Source organism: Rhinolophus hipposideros (genome assembly GCF_964194185.1).
Source record: "Rhinolophus hipposideros genome assembly, chromosome: 15".
NCBI classification, from domain to species: domain Eukaryota; kingdom Metazoa; phylum Chordata; class Mammalia; order Chiroptera; family Rhinolophidae; genus Rhinolophus; species Rhinolophus hipposideros.
The window spans coordinates 27,895,949-27,910,376 of NC_138061.1; the positions used below are offsets into that span (position 1 = coordinate 27,895,949).

At 42.5% G+C, this 14,428-nt stretch overlaps 1 protein-coding gene across 50 annotated transcripts in view; it reads left to right on the forward strand.

The window, feature by feature from the left end:
• The window catches only part of SORBS1 (sorbin and SH3 domain containing 1), a 221,724-nt gene extending 208,410 nt beyond the window's left edge, over positions 1 to 13,314 (forward strand). For 29 of the 50 annotated variants that reach the window (XM_081073903.1, XM_081073924.1, XM_081073928.1 and 26 more), the window contains 3 exons: positions 4,037 to 4,095; positions 7,311 to 7,423; positions 9,934 to 13,314. In XM_081073903.1, coding sequence (XP_080930029.1) covers positions 4,037 to 4,095; positions 7,311 to 7,423; positions 9,934 to 10,001 — 240 coding nt within the window. In that variant the 3' untranslated portion in view covers positions 10,002 to 13,314. Of the gene's footprint in view, positions 1 to 3,261; positions 3,322 to 3,904; positions 4,096 to 7,310; positions 7,424 to 9,933 lie in introns of all 50 variants that reach the window. The other 21 variants (XM_081073899.1, XM_081073902.1, XM_081073900.1 and 18 more) reach the window with 4 other exon arrangements.
• Positions 13,315 to 14,428: the final 1,114 nt, after the last annotated feature.

Below are 14,428 nucleotides of genomic sequence, written 5' to 3' on the forward strand. Positions count from 1 at the left end.
AGATACATGTGGCTACTGGCTACCACATTGGACAGCATAGGTTCAGAGGAAGAGATACATAAAGCTGTACATGGTTAGAAAATAGGGCCAGGGAAAGAAAAAACATATGCCTGGAGGAAAAACAAAAATCTGAGGGTAAAAAGCCTTTGAAGTGATGGGCAAATCCCTGTGATAGATGTTAATGGTTTTTGTCTCCTCTGAGGGTTCACCCCATGCCACCCCCCCAAATAAAAACAAACCTGTTTTATATTTCAGTTATAGAGATGTTTGATTTATAGCTAAGGAAAGCATTTCCAGTAGGGAGACATTGAATCTTGGCTAATAGGATAAATGTTTATCTTGCCTTCTCTCTAATAAGATAAATGTTTATCTTGCCTTCTTCCTTCATTTTTTTCACAAATGTTAAATAAAGAACTATGTCTCCCCTGCCTCTCAGGGATGAATTAAGTTTGTACTAGATGTTAAGTTTGTCCAGATGTGAAGACTATGCTGACTATCCTCTGCTTTGGAGAGGCCATGAGACCAAGGAAGGCTGGACCATCAGTATCCTTTCCAGTATGGGGGCCCCTTGAGTTAATGATTGGATAATATATATTAATGCACACTGTGCCATTTACATGATGAAAGAGTAATCAATAAGAGAAGTTACACTGCTTGTTTTCAGAAGAGGCAGAAGCTGGGTATCGTGATACACCAGCTCTCTGATTATCACTTGAGGGAAGTGGCGTGTGGTGATCAGACACCGAGAGTCTCAGCGCTCGGTGGCTTTGCTACCTTGTGCGAGTCTTCAGACTTCTCTGAGCCTTAACATTTTTTTTCTGCCCTCCCCGAGTCAAAGAGTTAGTACTAGATTCAGATGAGGTAATGGACCCATATCTGCTTTGAAAGCTGCTTTAAAAAGAAAGTGCTTTGTAAAAGAAAGAGATGGTAAAATATCAGGTCCTTCTTACTGTATCTGATTCACCAAACCTCTTTTAAGTCCCAAGTATTTATTAGCTGATCAAGTCCAGTCACCACTTTGGGATTAAGTTGATCGAAAGATGCTAGGGGGCTTCTGGAAACTGTGGAGATCACGCCAAGAGATTGTCCTCATTCTCTCTTTGTTCTGCATCTGACCTGAGGTCATTAGGCCGCCAACTAGCGTCGGGGAGGATTTTTATTTTTATGAGGACTTTTATTTTCACGAGATGTGACTCAGATCAGTCTTGGCACACTGTAGCTAAAGAATCTCTACGTTGGATAATTGAGATCCTCTGCAGCCTTGTTCCCCAAAGTTGATCTGTGGACCAGCAGCATGAGCTTCACCAAATAGAAATTCATAGTCTTAGGACAGACCCCAAGTGTCACACTGCATTTGAACAAGGTGATATCAACATACAGTAAAGCTTAAGAAGCATTGCCCTACAATAGCCCAACTAGTAAAAGTCAGTGCAGCCTCTGCTGGAAGAGCTGCAGGGACAGTCAACTCACTTCCTCTTGAGGTAACTCCTTCTATTGTTGGACAGCTCTTACTATTACAAATGTTCCCTTCTCTCAAGTCAGAATCTGCCTGGAGGTATCACCCATTCCAGGTGCCCAGAATAAGTTTCATTCTTCTGCCACATGAAAGCCCACAGTGTAGGTGATTGGAAATATCATTATTTTTCTTTGTTACACAGAAGCCTTGATCCAGAAGCTGGATAGGTGGCAAAGGGGCCGCCCAGGTCTGACAAAGGCCTGCACACCCTCAGCCATTGTAGAAGCACGAAGTACCCTCTTCCAGTTCTGTCTGCTCCTTCACTCCTGCCAGAGTCCAAGGGGACTGGTTTAGGTGGTTGCAGTTGGGAAGGGGTTTGGAGAACTTGAAGAGGTTTCCCAAAAGGACATGAGTGTAGAAGTGATGACTGGGATGGACGTAGGGCCTGTAGGATGAGGTCATTGACAGTGGAGATGAACAGGAGAGGGGGGCGGTGTGGTGGAGTGGACAGAACACCTAGCACCTTTACCTCTCCCTCGCCGTGTGACTGGATTACGCACAAAACCCCTCTGAGCCTCAGCTTTCTGGATTTTAAAAGAAAGCAGGACTGAGAAACCCTGTTCTGCCTGTCTCCAGGGCTTCTGTGGGACTCTGTGAAGAGAATGTCAGGGAGCACACTTGATAATATGGGAAATGGTCCAAGGATGAAAGAGAAGGTCCAGTGGGCCAGTAGATGAATCCAGGAGACAGTTCTACCACTAACTGGCTGTGTAGCTTCAGGGGAGGCCCTCACCCTCTCTGGGCCTCTCTGTGAAATAAGTGAGTTATACACAAAAGATCTCTGAGTGCTCTTCTGGAAGGCCTTGAAGTCGCTGTGGCCCATTGCTGTTATGGCAGGTTCCCTGGAGGATTTCTCTTTAAGAAAAAGAGTGGCTCTTTAAGTATTTATTTAGTGAGATTCCCTAGAGCTTGGAATTGAATCCTCAATGAGGGAAATGATTCCAAACACGCTTCCATTGAAGACCTGCCCTCTACTATGGCCGACGCACTTAAAAGATGGGTTTGGTTGGCCGTGATCGCACCTGTGTTTCCATGTCAGCATTGGTACCTGAGCTGGTGAGGGATGAGTGATGGTTTCATTTCTACAACTACGTCAGGACACACTGTCCTATTTCCGGAAGCAGGCTCTGCTCTATGCAATACCTGAACTCATCTCATACTTAGCTAAAGTGTGTCATGTGCATATTTTTCCAGGGGAACGGTCTTATCTGATACGTCAGATATTAGCAAGGTGCTTTTCAAAGCTCGTTCCTCTCTTTTTCAGTTTTTGTGAGTACCAAAATATGGGATACCTGATAGTTTTTGAGCTTGCTTTGCCAGAGGAGGCTCCCAGTCAACAAGATAACTGGCTTTTGGTCCAGCAGCCCATCCATAGATGCTTGCCAGCTGAGAGTGAGGGGATCGATGTGTGTGGTTATGGAGGGACATAATTATTCTTTAAAACAGCCCTTCTGTGTCTCTTTCCTGCCAATCTGGGGACCCTGTGTTATTCATTCTCACCTCACTGCAGCCATGTTTCCAACTTCCCATTTCGTTGCCTGGATGCTTGCTTCTAACTGTACATTGCATTTTCTCCTGTGCACCCACCGTGTTGTCGTGGAAACTCGGTGGCCGTAGGCCGCGAGTCTCCGGTGTCATCGAGTGTGATGGTGTGGTACGTGTATTTGCTCACGCTTTTATTTTGAATTCTTTCCAATGTGACATCTGCTAAAATGTCTCCCTTATAATTTGCTTGGTGATCACAGCCTTCTCATCATTCATTGAGAGCAGGACCTGATCTCACAGAATCTGAAAAGAGCTATGTGGTAAGATGCCTGTTGAATAAGACTGTAGCTTTTCTAAAGAGAATCCTTACTGACTTCTAGAATCTAGACTGAAGTAATACGTGGTTAACTCACAGAGCCATTATTTACAAGAATTATGCAGCTATTGTAGTAGAGGGAGAGACATGTTAGGCCACCCCTTCTCTCTCAAAAAAAGCAGAGAAATTTAGAGACGATATTCCTACTCTGCCTACATGTGGGATTAAATTAATGTATTAGTGCATGATTGGGGATATGTACTTGCATTTCTATCCTGAAATTATTCCGTTTGTAACAGTTACTCACTAATTACAGGCTTTTATGCTGCTGCCTTTTTTTTAATATTTATACTAAATTCCAAATTCTTCTGTATCTTACCTGTTTTTCCATGCTTACGCCTGGATCCCTCCTGCACTCCACTACTGGAATATCTATTTTTTAACCTGGATCTTCAACTCTGTTGTTTCCCTGGACTTTTGTGCTTCGTCTGGAATGTTACATCTCTTCCTCTTTCTTTTTTTTTTTTTTTTGTCCCCATGTTGACTGTTTTATGGGGGTTTCTGGATATCTCGGGGCCACCTCACAGGAAGCAGTTTGCAATGAGATCATAAACATTGCCGAAAAATCTGTTCATTACTGCAGCACTGTTTCTCATCCCTTTGACTTCCATCACAAGGTTTCCCCTTCTGACAATAAATCATCTTTAATCATTTCTCAGCAACCTCAAGCCCAGCAGCGAAGAGTCACCCCAGATAGGAGTCAAGCCTCACAAGATTTGTAAGTACACTTGGCAAACTTCAATTCTCACATTTTTAATAGACTGTTGTTGGGCTTAAAAAGTAGATTATTGACTGACTATGGGGCAGCCATGTGGGAGAATGAATGAATCACTCCCAGCTTCTCTGAGGATTCCAACTTTCCCATCAGCCAACATGAAAATAGCTGGGTAAATAAAAGAGATCATGGACTACTGGGAGAGACAGGTAAAGAATGAACTGCCTTCCAAGGGCAGCTGTGCTGACTGGTTTCAGTCCTCATGCTGTGGGAATATAAAGGAAGGAATGGTTAATTCTGATTAGAGCTGAGTGAATAGGGTTGACCCATTCATTTAAAAAAAAAATTATTGGCTATCTCCTTCCAAGGGCATTTGGTATGAGTATGGAAAGGAGCTGAATTATTTGAGAGCTAGAACAGGGGTCTTCCCAGCTGAGGAAACCACATGTGCAAAGGGTTGAGGTAGGTGGACTATTTGGACACCTTCAAAAATGCCATGTGGCCACAGGATATAGTTCTGGGAGGAAACAAGAGATGAAACTCAAGAAGTAGATGGGGACAGATTGTAGAATCCATAAAGCAATGAAAATAAGTTTGGATTTTATTCTGCAGGCACTCAGGAGCCACTAGAGGATTTTGAAATAAGGAGAATATTGATTATATTTTGTTTTTGGGAGGTAACTGGCAATGGAGTAGAAGATGGATTTCAGAGATAAGGGACAAAGCTATTGGTCAGCAAATAATTGATGAGAGCTTGAGCTAGGACAGAAGGAGTGTTTTGTGACCACAGAAGCATAAGGGATTACCCAAGGATAAATTCAGGGTAAAGGGAGTAGGGAAATGAGGGTAGATCCTTGGAGAACCAACTTTTATGGCAACAGAGGAGTAACAGCAAAGGAGATTGAGAAGGAAGGAGCAGCAAGAGATACAGGAGAGGGTCTAGGAGCATTCACTTGTGCAGAACAGAGCAAGCAGTGTTTGATTCAAGGTGCCTCCTGCTTCAGAGAGGCCAAGGGGGTAGAAAATGCGAAATGTGCTCCAAGTGCTCTATTTGGCAACTGAAAAAAATCCTTGGTGACCTTGGAGATAGCAGTGTTAGAGAGGTGGAGGCAGAGGCTATGTGAGAAAGGGTTGATGAGTCAGTTTGATGGTGAGTGGAGACATGGAAGGGGGCAATAGATCAAGGGAGTAGCAGAAACAAAGGAGGTATTTTTAGGGGGCAGAGAATTAAGCACATTTATACCAGAGAAGGAGTTGACAGAGTCAAAAGATGTCAGAGAGAAGCGATAACTTAAAGAAATAAGGGAAGGGAGTTCAACATGGCCAGGGGAAGGGACCCTTCTTCACCCAAGGGAACAGGGTTGGGTGAGAGGGAGGGAGAAGGTACAGAGACTTAAAACTGCATGGGAGGGAAATTAAAGTGCTGCCCACAGCAAGCTTCATCTCAGGAAATGGGGGCGGAGTGAAGAGCCCTCTGCTGGGACTCGGTACCAGAGCTGACAGAGGAGGTGGGGGAAGGACTCAGTGGCATATTCTCCTGAGCAACAAGGTAACTGGACTTTGTCCAGCCAGTATCCACTTTCTGGAAGTGAGAACAGAGAAGAAGAAATCAGGAGTTGTTTCCCAGAGCTGAGGCTAGCAAAGCATCCGCAGTGGAAATTCAGGGGGTAAGGTGTTTGAAGGAGTCTAGGTTGTGCAGGAGACAGCAAGCAAATACAGAACACCAAAATGTGTTCATTTTCCAACTGGTAATCCATCTGCATCTCTTAATTCCTCCTTCCTCTGGAAGACAGATCCACCTATCAAAATATCAATACTTTTGGATAAATACTATATAAAATTAAATTGTCCCTTTGGTTTTAGAAGAGAATGAACCTCTTTGTCTCTGGGAACTGACTCCACTTACTTGTATCTAGTCTCTCTTGCCCACACGCTGGAAAATCACTAATCTACGGGAGATGGTAGATGATTGGCTCATTTGCAAAGTGTTGCCTGCACTGTTGTGTTTCAAGTAGTGAGTAAAGAGAATTGTGAACTGGTGCATAGTAAGATGCTTCTTAAGTATTTGTCAGAGGAATAAGTGGAAACAAAGCTTTTCCTTGTTGCCAAAGCAGATGATCAGATTTCACCACAAGTAGTAGCTTTCTCCTGCGGCTGGCTGACTTAGAACAAGCCTAACAACTCACACCAAATTGCCTTAGGCCAGCTACCAAGTGAATAAAAAGCTTAACCCCAAACATTACTGGGATAGAAAAAAAGAGGAAAAACTTTCAAGAGTTTCAGAAAAATGGCATTCACATTTAAAAGAAATTGATAAAATGTGTGTCAGCCTACTAAGTAGTTTTGCTAAACAGTGACGCAATGAGGCACTTGGAATGCAGTTGTTATATTTTTATATACATATGTGTGTGTGTGTGTGTGTATACGTATATACACACACACACACATATATACATACATACATACATATATATTATATATACATATGTGTATATATAATATATATGTATATGCAGAGGGTGCCAAAAAATGCATATACATTTTAAGAAAGGAAAAAACTATTAAAATTGTAATACTCAATATACTCGTATACTGATAACAAAAGATGAATACAAGTCACTTTTGACTTCTGCAATTACAAGAGGTGCTCAAAGTGGTTCCCATCAGCATCCAGACACTTCTGATGACGGCGAACTACTGCTTGAGCAACGTTGACCAAAGTGTCCACTTGTATAAGTTTTTGGCACCTCACTTGTGTACATTGTTATATATAACAATTGCCTTACACTCTTTAATGTATATGACCAGAATATAATGTCTATCTGTACCTAAGTAACTTCTCATTATCCTTGATAATCTACATGTATTATCCTATGTTAAGAAAAGGCCTTGGTTAAATTTGGTGCTGCGGGAATCTCAAGAAAATGCTTGGCTATGGTAACCAAATGAATGTAAATAAAAGGACCAATCATGACTTACTTGTCAGAAGTTCCCCATCCCTGTCAGTCTTCATTTACTTACCATGTGTTGAATGAATGCTAAGCATTTCCCCAAATGCTAGAAATAGAGAAATTAGAGAAATAGCTAATAAAATACTTAGTCCCCACTGATGAGTAGGAAACCACTAAATCTTGCTTTAACTGAAATGGGCTTGCAATTGTTGTTATTTAATCCTATCAGTCTTTGAGTGACTTAATGTTTACTTTTCTCATTTATAGATTTAGCTACCAAGCATTATATAGCTATATACCACAGAACGATGATGAATTGGAACTCCGAGATGGAGATATTGTTGATGTCATGGAAAAATGTGACGATGGATGGTTTGTTGGTAAGCGAGCTCATCCTGCTTTCCTTACTAGTTGGGTATTGAAGGAATAACTAGGCATGATGAGCCATGCGAAAAGCAGTATCTTTTGCACAGAAAGAAGAGCCTTCTCCGTTCCTGGACCACCGTTAGGAATACTGGGCCACCCAGTTTATGTTTGCTCTCAAGAGATGGCTGACACTCATGTGGGACCTCAAAACCAAACATGCCAACGTCGACTGCATGGAGGGCAGTTGTCAAATTCATCAGTTCATCTATTTGTATTTCTGTTGTGCATGTATCTGTTCTACATTTGGGAATTTTATTCTTTAAAACTCTTATGAAACAACACAAGAAAATTTGACTGAGCCTAGATCTCTACCATGAAACTCAAGCTCATGTGTAGACATTCTAAAGACCTTATTTACTGCAGGTTTCTAATAACTTTAATCAAAGCAACCTGCTTCATTAAAACAAAGGATTCACCTTAATAAAGCCAGGGAGAGAAAGATTGAGATTCTGCTACAAAGCAGACACTTACTTGATTGATATGCTTTTTTATTGACGTTTTCTCAACAAATAGCCCATGGGACAAGAATTATCCTCATTTCACAGATACAAAAACTGAGGCCCAAAGAGATTAAGTAGCTAGTCAAGGGTACCCAGGTAGCCAATATTGGGGCCAGAATTTCAGCTCAGGTCCATCTCTCCACAAGCCTCTGTTCTTTCTGCTCAGGCATGAATATGATGTCGGGAGCCGCTGACTCACTCTTTGCCTGTTTTCCCTTGTACAGATGGCTTTACCTTTATCTTCCCTCCAAAGACCAGTACTTTCCTGATCTTTGTGGAAAAACCTTTGCTAAAGGGAAGTAATGTCAGGGCTGGGGTAGTAAGAACAGCGAGGCCTCAGTATAAATGGGAAGCCAGATAGATTTGTCTTGGTTTCACCTGCCTTTTAGAAAGGTACCCCATCCTCTCAATGACCCCAGAAGCCTGCAGCCCTCACTACCGTGAGTTGTTCCGTTTAGAAGGAAACCAGATCTGAGAAGTTGGCAATGCAGTCCAATGTAAACATGACACAAACCATGTATGAAATTTAAGTTTCCTGGAAGCTATATTGAAAAAAGTAAAACAAAACTAGTGAAATTAATTTTAACATGTTTTATTAAATCCAATGCATTCCAAATATCATTTGAACATATAGTCAGTATTAAAAATTGTGAGATATTTTACATTCTTCTTCGTACTAAGTCTTGGAAATCCGATGTATATTTAGTTATACATTGGTCAATTCAAAATAGCCGTGTTTCAAGTGCTCAGTGGACAAGTGTAGTTTTCATATTAGAGTGCAGCTCTAGTATACATTAGCTGTTAACCTCTTCCAGAAGCATTTACTTTTTTTACGAGAACTTGGGGTGGGTGAAGGGTACCAATTCTCTAATGGGGCATCCCCAGCAGTTAGATAAAGGAAATATTTCAGATGCCTCAATTCCTCTATCTTTTCAAAAAGGAGCCTAATATTCAGACTAAGAACAAAGTAACCCAACAGAGCTCATTCTTCTTGTCCATAAGGAAAGCATTAACCAGCTATCTGAGCACATAGCCAGGCCTCACCATCTCAGTTCTCTGCGACCTCCGTGACCATTCCCCCAAGGGGTTCAGCTAGTCATTAGAGATGTCTTTAGCTTTGGCACGTTCTTTTAGCTTAGAAGTTTCACTTTGGGCAATAGCTCCAACCCACTGGTGGTGGCTGCTTGAAATGTATTTAGCGGGATTCTGAAACCATTTCCAAGCCGAATGGGAAAAGGATGCAATGATCAAATTGTGACATCTGCTAATGAGAGGGTAGTGATGACACAGCATAACGTGCGCGGACACACACACACACACACACACACACACACCTGCCAGCTTTAGACAGGGAAGCTCAAGGGAAGGAACTGGATTAGGGATCCAGCAGTTCTGGAGGCAGAGCAGCCCAGGAAGGGCTTTGTTCCCTGGTAGCTTGATGTTCTTGGCTTAAAGGGAACCCTAATAAGGTTGGTAGCAAAGACAGGGAGTCAGTTTGGGGCTTAGACAGGCTTATAAGAGGAATTTCCTTTTGATGTGTGCTTATATCCAGTGGAGTTTTAGAAATCCAAAGTTTAGAAATTCTAAATCCCCAGTATCTTGTTGTGTTGAATAAATGTGCGCATTCTTCCAGAAAGGAGAGATGTTGGAAAGAGCGATGGGCTGGGAGGCAGAAGACATGGGTTCAAAGTCTGCCTTTGTTTTTTAAGCTGTGGGACCTCAGCAACATCACGCAAGCTCTCTGAGCTTAGGTTTCCTCTCTGAAAACAAAACAAAACAAGAGTATTAAAAATGCCCGCCTTGCTTCCCACCCAGCATTATTTTGCAGCCTAAATGAGATAAGACAAGGGAATGTGCATTGGAAACCATAGTTGTTCTACAGGATCGTTACCCAGGGCACTCTCTGAACTCACAGGGGTGAGTCTTCTCACTGTGTGTACAGTGTGTGTGTTTTTTTTTTCCAGGTACTTCAAGAAGAACAAGGCAGTTTGGTACTTTTCCAGGCAACTATGTAAAGCCTTTGTATCTATAAGAAGACTGAAAACCACAGAGGTGATTTTTATTGGAGGATGAAGCGTAATTCATGAACTGGTCTCTTTATTTAAACATTGAGTCAGTAGGAAAACTAATGCAGTGGATAAAGTAAGAAGCAAAAGAAAGGGACAGAGAAATGTGTCGTGTTTAAAACCGGAGCCTATCTAAGCTTACTGTGTATCAGACAAGCCTGAACCATGTGCTGAGCAGAAAGGAATGAGGCAAATCTGTATTTACTTAGCTGCTTCTGGGAGCTGCTCCAGCCCTCCACTCCACTCCCCATCTTAGGTAATCTGACCTGCAGCACAGCCCAGGAGTAGTTAGGCCAGAAATGCCTCCTGCGGCTGCTGCCTCGACTAGCTCCAGCTCAGAGAGGTCTCTGCATTTCGCCTGAAGCAGCCCTCAGAGTGCCAGGCAGATCCCCAGCTATTCCCTTCCGAAGGCTCCACACAGACTCCTAGCCATCCCACAGCCCACTGCTCCCCAGCTGCTGGACATCAGTCTGGGCTGCAGAGACCATCCCGAGACAGGGGTGGAGGCTCCCAAACTACCCAGGACCGAGTCCCTCACTGGACCTGCTGAGGTTTGTGGGGAAATTGACCCAAAACCTAGGCACCCTGTGTATTCAGCCTGCATGCGGCACTACCATTGATGCCCCTGGTGTTCAGAAAGAAAAACACACAAGGTTTGCCCATGGGAGCCAGGCAGATAGTTAGATCTGTATGTCTCAGTGATTGAAGTCAAGAAGCCCGGTAGCTCTTGAGGTCACCTGCAGTGTGCTCCTTTCCCATGTCACTGGCCTTCGTAAGTGTTTACCTTCAGGGCAACAGTTTTGTTTATCAGAACACCACTGCTAACCTTTCTTTTCTGGATTTTTTTTTTTTTTTTTGGCCAGGACAGTTTGGGGTTGATTGGCCTGTGGTCAGAGAGAACCAAAGATGATGTTCGGTGATTGATTTAACATATACTGATGTACACGGGATGCCAGGGCCGCTGATGAGCAGCAAGGCATGCTCCAAGCCTTAGAAGAGACACTGTGTCTCCATTTTTACTTCCCGTAGGAGTTTTTACTCCCCACTCAAAATGGCACCCACGGGTATGAACCCTGATGCACCTTCATGAGGCTTCTCTTCAGAGCAAAAGGTGCAGTTGCAGTGGCCCTAAGTGTGAGGCAAGGATTCTGTCCCTCACAGGTGGTCTGTCCTTTGTGGGGCCAGATCCAAGGGGCCTTTGTGACTCCTGGGAGGTTCAACTCTATCCAATTCCAGGAGGTTTATTGGCCTCCCTGTTAAGCCCCTTGGAGAGAGAAAGGTAGAAATGACCTATTCTCTACCTGCTGGGAACTCAGAGGTGATTGGGGAGACAGACTCACACAAAATTACTAAATCAAGAGAGACTGTGATATGTGCTAAGAAGGGTGTGAGAGAGGAAGAGATGAATTTTCCCCGGAGGGATCCTAGAGAGCATTGTCGTGTTTCCCTCTCTATTAGCTCCCTTTTGAACAACTAGGATGCTGGAAGGGTGCTTTATGACTGAAAATCCTTGGAACTATTTCCAGAGTCTTCAAACTCTCAACAAATGCACATCCAAGGTCACAAATAGGCGTAGTAATTCTAGGTGGCAGGGTGTGTACAAGGGACCCTGGCTCTCTGCATATGGCTCAGAATTGCCCCAGGACTGTTGTCCCAAAGTCTGGAGTCTTTATAAGCAGGTGAAGTTTGTCTTCGGTGTCTCTGCCTCAGCTTCTGTCTCCACCACTCATCTTAGGATCCCCTCAGCTACCCACCCCCCATCAGACAGCCATAGTATCCTAACTTCTCTCCCTGTTCTGTTTTCAAATCCTGTTCACAGGACAGAAACTGCCACGGACTCTTTCACTCTAAAGTGTGAATGACTTATACAAGGAATGTGTTATCTCTTCCCAGAAACTTTTGTTTTTAACTAGGACAGAGCAGAGCCTTAATCCCAAGGGAAAAGGTTGGGGAACTAATGGTGGGGATGGGGTGCAGGTGGGGAGCAGGGGCTTGCTGGGTAGAAATTCCTTAAGTAAGACTCATTTCTTTGGAAGATCCACTCCACTGTTCAAGGGCACTGTTTATTTCTTTGGTGGTTTTTTTTTTTTTTTGATTCACTCTTTCTGAGAGAATATAGTACAAGTGCATTTGCACCACAGCATTTCACTCATTTTGAAATGTAATTCTTGTATTGGCTAATGTGTTTGTTCCCTGGTCTTAGATGCAAACCATTAATAACATGATCCTATCTAATAGTTTTCTGAGGGGTGCTTCTTGATTACATAGGTAATTTTGAACTCCTCTTTAAATACAGCTAGAAAATAAAACCAATTTGTAAAGCCACATTTGCATATGATGCCAGCCTCATGCAATTGTCTATCTCCAGAAACCCAGGTATGCCTCACCAATTTGTCCATCTTTAATAAAATCATGCTAAAATCTGCATCAAACTTCAGCTTCCTCTGTATGACAAAACAAGGAACAAAGGTTTCCAATAGCGCTTTTGTCTTCAGACACTTAGTAATATAAAATACCTATTTTTATGCTGAGATGTTTATACAGGTTTATTAATAGCAAGTGCAACTAACTGGCGGCATGCCTTGCAACCCATTTTGATATATTAGCCATGCTTCTGGGTGAAGGCAAGCCACAAACTACTTCTCTTTTGCAGTCTCTCTGGGATCAGTAAAAGAAAAAAATCATATGCTTAAGTGGGACTGTAAATATGTATATTAACTTTGTATAGCCTATGTACCTACTTTGTATAAAAAAATAATTTTAAAAATTTGAATGGGGGGTAAAATAAGGAAGTCATGAAGTTTTTTGCATTTTTATTTAAATGAAGGAATTCCAAATAACGCACCGGCGGCAGATTTTTAGCACAAAATAGCCATTGTAAAGTGTTAAATTTTTAAATAATCATTCTTTCTGGGAGAGAAGGTAACTATTATCTCAGTTACAATTTTTGGGTTTTTGGAGGCTTTTTTGGGTTTTTTTGTTTTGTTTTGTTTTTTGGCAGTTCTATTTATCTGAAGTAGTATTAAGTCCTATTGCTAGAATAGGTTACTACAAAAAAGATTATATTCTGAAAGAAAAATAATTGACATTATATATAACCAATTAATTTAAAGTATTGCCATTTAAATTACACACCAACAGCATGTACTATGCAGACACAGGTTTTTCTGTTCATTTATTTTTCTTTATTGCAGTGGATTGATTTGATAAATAGAGGTGTTGAATTACTACCTTTGCTGTACATATTATTTAATAAACTCTATTCAGAATTGTGTGGCATACATTTGTTCTCACTGTTCATTCTTTCCTTCCTTTGCCAAGCTTCTCAAAGGAGGCTTATATTCACTGCTTCAATTTCTCATACTCTCCTTTTCCATTCTTAATCACTTACCATCTGACTTTCATCCCACTCCTTGAAGACACTACTTCTGACCTTACTCTTTCCTCAATAAGTTAACTCCATGACCCTCTCTGAATTCGTTAATTATTGTTGACCATGTCACTATTCTTATATATTTTTTCATTTGTTCTAATTACAAAAATAATGCACATATCTTTTAAAGCAAAAGCTAAGTATTATAACATATAATGGCTCTTGATTTGCCCGAGAAGACATGGGTGCAGGAAATGACACTGCACTCGGTTTTTCTAAATCAAGTGAAATCTGGCTATGAGTCTTCTCTTGCTACGGTGGACGGAAATACAACCTGTCTTTTTTTTGCCCTCCCCAAACCAAATGTGTCAAGGCTGTGGCACTGCTAGTCGTCCAGCATCCCCTGACATCCCCTGGCTCGGATCTCCCCCATCACCATTTGGGGGGTCTGCTGAACTTGGGGCATGGATCTGTCCCCTAACAGAAAACCCAAAACCTCTGCCCTCTTTCCCCTGGCTCTGCCCTTCAACTCAAAGCACCAGTTTGCACTGCCACCTCTTGGAGGATACTTGATAGAATCCCCCCCAGTGGGCTTAGGCCTCAGACCTGGGAAAAGGGTTGTCTTCCAGAGGCCTGACAGCCCCAATATTGGGCCCTGAGTCACAGGCACTACTTTCTCTCATGCCCGCCTTCTCATCCAACAAATCCAGTACCTGTACCTTCAGAATTTATTTGCAACCCAACCACTTCTACCACCAGAGTCCACACCATTTTCCCATAGTCACATTCTAACTGGTCTCTCTGCTTTCACCCATGGCCCCTCTACCTTAGTCTTAACGGAACAGCCATATTACCCATTTTAAAATTGGTCCAAACCCTCTACTGGCTTCTTTTCTCATTCAGAGTGGTGCAGTGGCCTCAAGTCCATGGGCACACTTCCCTGCCTCTGTCCCTTACCTTTGTACCTCACTGTTCCTTCCAGCTACACAGTCCTTGTGACCTCAGACTCATCAAGCATGC